Below are 10,774 nucleotides of genomic sequence, written 5' to 3' on the forward strand. Positions count from 1 at the left end.
AGGGAAGAAGAAGAAGGGGGCGGGGAAAGACTGAGGGATAGAGGAGAGTTAGAGGTGGGGACATCTTCGTGGCTGGCACCCAAGTCAGTCTTGGGAGGAGGGAAGCTTGCTAGTGAAGATTGGCTGCTGGCTACCCCCAAGAGGCTCCTTTGCAAACTTAGAGGGGGTGGTGCTAAATAGCCTGGAGCAGAGGCTTTAAGTGAATCCAGCTTCAGCTCCTTCCATCCCGCTGATAGTGACAAGAATTCACTCGGAGAGAAGAGATTTGCTTTCCTGGCCATAGGTACCTGGTTTCAATAGCAGACTGGCAGCTCAGTTGGACTGGGATTAGGACTGAGCAGTGAAGTTAATTGCCAGTAGCACCTGCGGCAACTCTGTTCCACTTGCCTCTTTTCCAGCAGAGGCACGTGATCTCTGGGCCATGATCTTACTCTGTCAATGGAATGTCCTGGATGCAGTGCTGCTGGCTCTGGTGCAGGGCTGGGTGCATTCCATGAGTCAGGAATACGATTACTACAGCTGGCCTTCAGAAAACTTTCAGCACGGACGCTTCTATACCAAACAATCACAGTGTGTAGACATCCCAGCTGACCTACAGCTCTGCCATAATGTGGGTTACAAACGCATGCACTTACCTAATCTGCTGGAGCATGATTCTATGCCTGAGATCAAGCAACAAGCCAGCAGCTGGGTACCTCTCCTGGCCAAGAGATGCCACTCAGACACACAAGTTTTCCTCTGCTCTCTATTTACACCCGTCTGTCTGGACCAGCCCATCTACCCATGCCGTTCCTTATGTGAAGTTGTGCGGGATTCATGTGCGCCTGTCATGGAATCCTATGGCTTCCCCTGGCCTGACATGCTCAACTGCAACAAATTTCCCTTCGACAACGACCTGTGCATCACCGTGCAGTTTGGAAACAACCAAGTTACTCAGCCACCAGGTAAGAGCATGGAGGGCAGAGGAGGTGGGGGGGAAATTAATAAAGCTGTTTCTTATACCCTTCCCATAGAAACCCACTTTACAATGCTCCTTGGACTTTGGTTCCCAGAAACAAATCTTATGCATGCTTCTGTCTATATTAGTGTTTCCCAGTGTCAATGCTTCCAGATGTTTGGATTTCTATTATAGGTATTCCTTTACTTATGAATTTTGATCATGTGACCGTGGAAATGCTGGCACAATTGTAAGTGCAAGGATTGGTTGTGATTTTTTTCAGTACTGTTGTAATTTTGAATTGTTGTTAAATGAATTGTTGTAATTCAAGGACTACCTGTACTAGAATTCTCAGCAATTGCCATGCAGGCTGGGAAGTTCTCGACTTAAAGTCAATACACCTAGAAGTTGTCTTAGATTGGAAAACACTTCTGGACTCCTACCCTCTTATCTTTTAAAGGTTCTACATATTAGGCAACTTGTACAGACATTTGCCACACAACACTGTTCCCACATCAATGTTTTTTTTCTCTGTATTCTAAGAAAGAGCAGGACATTACCTTCTGCTTCATTATCCTCATATCTTGAGGACACTGGGGCTTTCGTTCTCTCTTGCTATCTATCTATATATCCCAGTTCTTTGTAATTAACATGTGTGTTACTACAGTGCAAAATACAGTCTGTTAGTAGCCTCATGTGTAATTTGTTCCTTCTAATGATTTCAGGATTGCTGTACAGAGTTTCTTTTGCTATGGAATATTACTTCCAAGCCCTATTACAAAAACAGTAGCATTTATATAGGATGAAACATCCAACAACTTTTTCTCTAGTACGCTTCTTTTAGGAGTGCCAGCTTTTTCACTTAATAAACTTTGAAGGTGTTCATCCTCTCAGGCATGCAATTCTAGGAATCATTGCAGCAGCTTCTCTCCAATGTTTCAGATCAATAAACACAACAGGGAGAGGTGGATACAGAGATTTCAGAACTAAGACTGGCAAATGTTTGCCCACACACAGGCATGCACACCTGCTATCTACAAGCAGTTGTTTGCAAATTCTTTTGGCACAGCAGCCAGCTGGAGGCACTGTTTGATCAAAAGAGAAGCCAGGGTAATTTCAGAGGTATTCTGATCATAGAGCAAGCTGGAAAAAAAAGCAGAAACTCTGCTTTTCTACACCTGGACTTGGTGAACACCAAATCTGGACCTGGTAAGAACCAATCTACATCTGGGATCTGGTAAGCACCATTGTCCACAAAGAGGCTTTTGAATGTGATCAAGAGTACTTATGGAGGCAAAGCATATTATTTTGCTCCCAAACTCTACAGCATTCAGAGCAATTTTTATGACAGCATTTTCTTGGAACAAGAAGCAGATATAGCCATTTCCCTAACCCCGGCTTTAGAAGCTTCTAAGGCCAGGATTAGGGAAATAGCTAAACTCCAGCACATAGTGTTTCTCAACCTTGACAATTCTGGCAATTGAAATCCACATATCTTCCAAGTTGACAAAGTTGACAAATAGTGCCAGCACAGCTTTCAGCTCCAGCTCCTTTCATTTCAGAATTGCTCTGCTGTACAGCCTGTGTCTGATCCTTAAGACGGCCAGAGTAATTCAGAGTGCTTCCATCAACAAACTTTTATTTCCCCTTTTTCATTTTATTAATAGCAAGAGAAAAAAACAGTAGGAAAACAGAGGAATATTAAAATGATTTTGAAACATCAGCACTAATCTGTCTGTCTTGCAGATTAGATAGACAGACTTTCACAGAGCATGATGAATTCCACAAGGTCATTTTTCCTAGTTTGACTGAGCTATGAGTGCTGCCAGTGCAGGGGGAATTTGGCCCAAATCAAAAATTTATCATGGGAATATGATTACTATGAAATGTATTTGGGGGTAATTTCTATTGACTTCCACTCCATTGGATATTTAGGAACAGCTAATAATGTCTTCTCATAGGGTTTCTCTCTGCATTGCTTCAAAAGGGCAATGCAGATCTTCTGCTTTTATTTTGTCCTTACTATCATTTTTAGTCAATAACTTGATTCATTACTATAATGTTTGGCAGACTGAAGAGGTCTTTGCTAGCAAGAATTTTTGCCTGCCTGCTTGTAAAGCAAGTCATGTTTGGTGCTTGATGCTGAATCCAAGAAAAAAGAATAACAAAAAGGCTAAAGAAATAACATTCCCATGCAATGTATTTGTCTTTGGGGAAAACACTTGGCTCCCTTGGCCAAGAAATGGAAATGAGCACTGTGCCCTGGAGTCAGACAAAATTGGCAGGGGAAACTTTACTTTTACCTTGCAATGTATTTTATGTATCTGGGATATATTTTTAATTCAAGCTCACAGCATGGGTCCAACTTTAATTATATCTTTCTTTATTTAAGCATCCCCATTTTAACATTATGTTAAAAATACAATGCAAAATACAATTCAGTAGCTAGATTGTTTTCTAGAGGGATGCATCCAAAGTGTTGAATATTGCATATAATCTTTAGCTATAGGTTGGGTGAAGGTCTATAGCTCCCACTATCCAGTGGCCAACATCTAAGATGTTTGGAGTTTATTCCTTGCATATATAGGTTAGCACCGATTTGAGAAAGTTTTTTGATCAGTATTCTACCTTCTAATAGCTAACCCTTCAAAAATTATTTATATTGATAGCAGTTCTATATTATTTAGCTTTTACTTGAGGCTTTTCCCCCCAAAGAAATCAAAGGTTTTGATTTTTTTTTAAAAAAATCTCCTTATTTATGAAGTTCCTTTAGAGACAATGTATTTTGATTTTTCTAATATCCTTTAAACGCACTCCTTTTATTGTCAAGACTTTTAATTCAAAAGCTAGGAAAAATAAATGGAAATCAACTGGGACAAAAATGTCTGCATAATAAAAGAAAGTGGGAACAAAATACAGGAATAGCTATATGGGGGGAAAACGTTTCCCTAAAATGTATTCCTATCCCCACTCTCTTCAGTAAGAAGTTTCTATCTGGATGAACTAAACTCTGTATTTTTTGTTTGTTCAGGATATTTCGTGACAATTAAAAAGTTCATAACAAGGCAAAGTAATTAGGACATCAACATCATCACTTGAAATCAATTGCCCATGAAAACAGAGAGAGGAATATACATGGCAGAATGCTAAGTATGCCCAGTTTTTCTGATCTCATATTCATTTTTTCCATTTTACAGTGTCAAAGATTTGCACCCAGTGCGAGATGGAACACAAAGCGGATGGCATCATGGAGCAGATGTGTTCAAGTGACTTTGGTAAATCATACACACAAAGTAGCAGCAGGGATCTGGGATGAGCAGCTGTTGGGAATATGTCATATATTTGTTATTCTTACTTCCCTTTCCCTGCTTGAACTACACCTATTTTCAATCAGATCCTTCAGCAGCTTCCAGATTGTTTCTGGAATCAAATCAATATGATTTTTGACTCACAGAACCCCTTAATTTTGACTGCAGAAAAAAGTCTTCTCTGAACCCATCTCATCTCTTAATAGATTGAATTAGGATATTTTCTCACATTTCTAAGCAGCATTATCACTTAGATCTGCCTGATTTATATCTTCCAACACCTTTGAATATTCTCACATTTGAAAAACAAAAGTTTTAATAACAGCCTGATCATAGAATTTGTTTTTTTAAGACAATCTCCAGGCGCTAATAATAATGAAAAGTGTTCTATTCATCCCCTATAATTATTAGTATTTCCAGTACTTTTTATTTATTTTTTAAATTTCTTTTGTAGTTCTCCATTTAAAAGGTTATATCATTTATTTGCTGCCTTGAATAGTCCTTGTAGAAGAGCCAAGGTATACATTTTAAAAATAATCATAATAAAATATTTATGTAGTTATTGTAAATTCAGTCCTTTCAAAGAATGAGATCAACCAGATATTTAGAATAATCAATCTAGGGAAACAGAAGACTGAAAATAGCTGCTGTTAAAGATACCAGATTTTTTTCTTATCAAGAAACTACTGTATAGGAGCAAGATGGTACCAGCTTGTTTACGCCAGTTTACTCCAATGCAGAACACATTTCAAGTACATTTTCACACCCTCAGAGAACCTAGATCTACCCAGACTAAGACATCTGCTTTGTGAAGGCAATTGTGCCATGAAGGGAAAGCAGTTTACTACCACAGGTGGAAGTGGAGATGGGCTTGCAGGGTATTCTGTTATCACATTAAGGTTGTCAATCCTGAATTCTACTCTGATTCAAGGATGAGCACGTTTCTTTTTCCCGCCCAAACCTGAAATAACTTTTTTTTTATATTTCACTTCAAAACACAATTTATAACATTCCCTTAAATTTTTCCCAGGGTTTTCCCCAAAAATTGTCATAAATCAATACCTGACCTTCCTTTATTTGCAGATTGTATATGGTAAAAACAAGCACTTCCCAAGGTAGCACATTTTCTCCCACATAACCAAATACAGATTTGCTTGTTCAATTTAGATGATCCAGTTCTTGTTACTTTTGGAAGGTCTATTCATAGGTGGTATTCTGTTAGAAATAATCTGTGCCAAGTCACCCAAAGAATTTCCCTCACATGGAAAAACCAAAAGATGAAACCAGTGGTATATGAATATGACTGCAGTAATTCCCATAATGCTATCTGCAATCAGTGCTGTTGTGCTCCATAACTTCTTTTAACAATCCAAATACCCCCTGAATTCAGACTGTAAAAAAAAATTGGATGATCTGCACTTTTCCCAGATGCTCTCACTACTGAAACAATAATGGACTTCAGAGATGACCAATGTGACATAGCTAAAAATCTGGTAGCTGGGCCTTAAAACAAATAGACATCTGTCATGTGCAAAAAAAAGTAGCCAGTAGGAAAATGTGATAAAGGATGAGTAAATCTCCCATTTATTCATGCAGCTTCAACTTGTCGGACATCTACTATTTTTTGTCTTCCTCTGCCAGCATTTTAAAGGTCAGTTTTGAAACTTAAAAGTAAAGGAACAATACTCATCAACTCCATAATTTGTATACTTACAATTCTATCTACTTCTCTGGTTCTCCCTTCAGTGACTTCAGTCCTTAAGTTGTAATTTCTTAATGCAATTTTTTATCTATACTCTCTTCCACAGTGGTGAAGATGCGCATCAAGGAAATCAAAAAGGAAAATGGGGAGAGGCGATTAGTGGCCACTCAAAAGAAAAAAAAAGTGCTCAAAGTGGGGCCATTGAAACGCAAGGACACCAAAAAGCTGGTACTGTATATGAAGAATGCAGGCACGTGTCCTTGCCCTCAGCTTGATGACCTCAGTGGCAGCTTTCTGGTTATGGGTCGAAAAGTGGGTGGAAGACTGCTAGTCTTGGCCATTTACCGCTGGGAGAAGAAGAACAAGGAAATGAAATTTGCCGTTAAGTTCATGTTCTCTTATCCATGCTCCTTGCACTATCCATTCTTTTATGGATCAGACCCCCACTGAATGTCCCCCATTCAAAAATATCCTTTTTCTATGGGTAGGCTGACATCAAGATACAAGCTGTTGGAGTCCACCTTTCCAAGGATTCTGTTTTCCATAGGAAAATTGGATTTAATTAAAATATTCTTAAGAATCTGTGCATGGTTGACTTCTGTTAAGAGGTCTTACAGAAATTCCTCCTTATCCTCAGTATACCATCACCTGCCAAATAAGAAAAATCTTTGTGGCTTTGAGCAATGACATCATCACACTCAGTGTATCCTCTTTTCATCTGAATTGCTCAGTATTTTAATGGAAACATATAATTAAAGTGGAACATTTGAAATAAATTCCTCCATTTTCATTTCATTCTAATAAAAAGTCTTAAAATGCATACAGATTAAGAGCAGGAAATCCATGTTTAATGAACCATTCATTTATACATCCTTTTAAACCTACTCTAAAGCGACTTAATACATTATTTTTTAACAACAGTCCAGGAATCAGGTTCCAAGTATGGCAGATCATCGTATTCTCATGTGCTTGAAGAAATACATGTTGCTGAAACTAGGACTCTATTGGGCCTGACCAAATTTTGGCCTTTCTCAACTCCAGCCCAACTTTCCCTTCTAGCTTCTTTCCAAACCAAATAGAATTTCAAGCAAAGATTGAGCAATTTTTTGAGATGATGCTAAAGGGCAGTCAATACTTTTGAGCAAAAGGGACTCTTTACCCATACTTTTACTTACATTACATCCCTGCCATTAGCAGCTCTATTCTGAAACATGTAGGCATATTTTAAGGCAAAGTTGCTGGATATGTTTTAAAACTATTTCTAATATCATTCTGGAGGCTGGCAATGTATCAAAGTATCAGTACTCCTGTGTTTGTCTTCAAGGAAGGATACCAAACCAAGCAGGCCTTCCAGGTGGCTGTCCACCATGCAGGATGTCAGACCACCAAGAGGATAACAAGGTGGAGTTACTTTCCTTGTCTCCTACAGCTGGGCACACTAATGCATACAGTATATAGCATTAGCATGGCTGGGGGACAGAAGAACTGCCTAAGTAAATGGAAAGGAATAATTCTGCTTGCATACAAATTTATGCTTCATAGGGACTTATTGCTAGCCAAAACTTGCGGGGAAGAGAGTGGATGAGAATAAATATCTTTTCCAACCTGGATAAAAGCTTTTTCAGATTCTCTACAACAGTATATCTCAACCTGGCAACTCTAAGAAATGCGAACTTTAAGTTGTGGGAGTTTGCGAAATTGACATACTTAATTTTATTTTATTTACATATTTAATTTTATTTTATTTTTATCCCACCTTTATTATTTTGTAAATAATTCAAGGTGGCAGATATATATAATATTCGTTTCTTCTATTTTCCCACAACAATTCTGTAAGGCAGGTTGGGCCAGAGTGACTGGCCCAAAGCCACATGCCTAAGGTGGGACTAGAACTCATAATCTCCTGGTTTCTAGCATGGTGCCTTAACCACTACAGCAAGCTGTCTTACATGACACCCACACTGTGGATATCAAGATTGCTTCTGCCATCATTGTTGCCACAACTCTTTTAAATATTTATAACAGGTGAATTTTCATAGGTGAAAAAATGGACATTTCTGAAGTTTTAGAACAAAAAACGGTGGCGGGTGGGGAGGAGAAGGAGGGAAAGAAGCGGAAAGGTAGGTGATTTGCACAAGATAGAATTTGAAAAAAGTAATACTTTGAAAATTGTCTCTTAAGAATCAGTTGTGTAGGAAAAGAGCACTATGTCACACTGGCCCTGAATATTTTCTCATACACTCTCCATGAGTCTGAATTTTAATTTATGTCTCTTTTACTTTTCCCCCCCTAAAAATATTTTTCTTTGGGGTTATATGATGGCATTGCAAGCAACAGAATCAACAGTATTGGTGGCTTAGTTTCAATTCCCCATCCTCCATTTATTCAAGACCTTATGTTGTGCCAAAATCTGTAGGACTGCCACTAAAGATACAATATTTTGCAATAATGAGAACTTCTTGTTCCTAAAGCTCCAGGTTTAATTACTTCTAATGTAATCTGTATTTTTCCTTGCAAGAAGGTATCTATTTGCTAATTAAATAAAATGAAAATAGATTGTTCAAAACTGACAAGAGAAATGTCTCCAATTAAGCTTCACAATTACACACATAGATCAAGTCTTTTCCTCATAAAATCATCTCAAACACATGCATAAATGCAGTTTTGAAAGTTGGAAGCATAAATGTTTTGCTGACACAAGGGAATTGACCAGCTCTTGGATTCCATTTGTTCAACTTTCCATATCAATTGCTACTTTTGTCTCATCCTTCTTCAAAACAGCCTCCTAAATTACTTTCATGATAGAACCTTAATCTATTCTTATGAACAAAACCTCTTCATTCTGCTCTCAAACTTAATGCAATCCAAACACATTTAAAAGGTTAGCGTTCACCCTCTCCAAAGAACAGTTGTAGAAAAAACATTCTACATGTTTTTCTCACAAACTCCACCAACATTATCCTGAAGAATAAGTGTAAAGCTGGCCACCAAGAAACAGAATTTTCAGTCACTGAAATCTGAGCATTCCCATGAATTGTATCTTTTGATTTATAGTTCCTCTACATCAGACATATCAAACACAAGGCCCGGGGGGGCGGATGCGGCCCGCGAAGTGATTTTATGTGGCCCGCGTAGCCATCCTGGAAACAGTGAGGGACCAGCCCCCGCTGCCTTGGCCCTGGCCCAGGCCAGCCAGGAGCCAATGTACAATTTTGTGGTGGCCATCTATGCTGAAACACATTCAGTCTTAGCTCCACAAGACCGTCTGGAAACAGCGAGGAACCAGCCCCTGCTGTGTCGGCCCCACCACCTGGGTACATGCTGGGGAGGTGTCACCCTTTGTGAGGAATGAAGAAATGCACCATCGCCTGGAAGTGGCCAGCAAATACTTCACATATCCAGCTTGATGGGCTCTGGGGGAGGTGTTTTGGCAGGCAGCGGGGCGCAGTCCTCACAGCACCGAGAGGCTGAACCAGGCGGCACAAATCCAAAAAGAAGCACGATGACACCCAGCCCCCAGCCTGCCCGGTTTCGGCAGGCAGCAAGGTGCAACGCTGACAAATGTTGTACCACCCGGCTCAACCTCTCGGCGCTGTGAGGACAGCGCCCCCCTGCCTGCCGAAACCGGGCAGGCTGGGGGCTTGGCGGCATTGCGTAGGTAACGTTGACTCTCACACTGCTCATGGCATCCCCTCCCCCAGAGCCCACCAAGTCAGATATGTGAAGTAGGTGAGGGCCATGTGCTGGCCACTTCCAGGCAATGGTGCATTTCCTCATTCCTCATGAAGGGTGACACTACCCCAGCTGTGTTTCTTGCCTGTTTTTCTCTCTCCCTCATCTCAAATATTTTTCCACCACTCTGTACTTAGGAAGGAAGAAAGGAAAGGAGAGGAAGGGTCTGAGGGAAGTCCTACCTTAGTCCTGCCCCGCTGCCCTTTTACCATCCCCTTGCCCCTTCCTCCTGGCCTATCCTGGGGGTCTCCCATCCTATTGCTAAGGAAGCTTTGGATACAAAGCTGGGTCTCCTCCCATGGAGAGGGAATGGGCCTCCCTCTGACTTTACCCTCGTACCCATCATGAGCAACCTGGTTAAGGAGAGCAAGCACAGCAGCAGCAGCCTTGAGGAAGAGGTAAGTGCAGCTAGGCGCCCCCTTGGGTAAGTGGGACTGGGCTTGGTGCCGCGGGTGGTCGAGGGCCAGGCTGGGCATTTGACCTCTGCTGCCCAGGACTCCGGGCAGCCCACACCATCATCCAGCCCCCCTGCATGGCCTGAAAGGAACGGTGAGGCTCCTCCAGTGGACCATGCCTTGGCACTTGCCCTGGTCCCACCCCCTTCTGCCAGAGACCCTCAGATCTGTCCCATTCCTGCCCAGGCCCCCACAGGCACCCTTGACGCGAATGATGTAGAGCTGGCCATGCCCACCCAATAGGCCACACCCACTCCATCCACACCCACCCAGTAGGCCACACCCATCCTGGCCACACCCACCTGGTCCCCCGAGGGCAACCACAATGCTGATGTGGCCCTCAATGAAATTGAGTTTGACACCCCTGCTCTACATCATTTTAGGGCTTACATCTATAGATCTGCCAATGTGAGACCCATCTTTGCTTAAATACTTCCTGGAAAAAAGTCATTTGCAATTACTTTATTTTTTTTGCAACTCTACTAAGAATGAATATTTTTGAATTCAAGGGAGAACTACAGGCTTCATCAACCTAATTTACTTTCCAAATGATCCTTTAAGTTTTTAACTTGAAAGTCATAAAACAAAATGATACAAATTTTAATGTAGAAAAGTTATTAAAAATGCCCTAGGGCTGGCT

At 40.8% G+C, this 10,774-nt stretch overlaps 1 protein-coding gene across 1 annotated transcript; it reads left to right on the forward strand.

Annotated features, from left to right (window-relative positions):
- Positions 1-411: 411 nt before the first annotated feature.
- Positions 412-6,408, forward strand: SFRP5 (secreted frizzled related protein 5). The gene is made up of 3 exons (XM_015816284.2): positions 412-944; positions 4,135-4,212; positions 6,054-6,408. The coding sequence occupies exons 1-3, from the start codon at positions 422-424 to the stop codon at positions 6,395-6,397; spliced, it is 945 nt and encodes a 314-aa protein (XP_015671770.1). The 5' UTR covers positions 412-421; the 3' UTR covers positions 6,398-6,408.
- Positions 6,409-10,774: the final 4,366 nt, after the last annotated feature.

Source organism: Protobothrops mucrosquamatus, unplaced genomic scaffold, assembly GCF_001527695.2.
Source record: "Protobothrops mucrosquamatus isolate PMUCROS unplaced genomic scaffold, P.Mucros_1.0 scaffold419, whole genome shotgun sequence".
Lineage (NCBI taxonomy): Eukaryota > Metazoa > Chordata > Lepidosauria > Squamata > Viperidae > Protobothrops > Protobothrops mucrosquamatus.

Excerpts from the sequence above, each read along its gene's own strand:
- SFRP5 (XM_015816284.2), top strand. The coding sequence starts at position 422 with ATGATCTTACTCTGTCAATGGAATGTCCTGGATGCAGTGCTGCTGGCT. Across the intron at positions 945-4,134 it reads CCAAGTTACTCAGCCACCAG|TGTCAAAGATTTGCACCCAG; the intron begins GTAAGAGCATGG and ends TCCATTTTACAG. Across the intron at positions 4,213-6,053 it reads GATGTGTTCAAGTGACTTTG|TGGTGAAGATGCGCATCAAG; the intron begins GTAAATCATACA and ends TCTCTTCCACAG.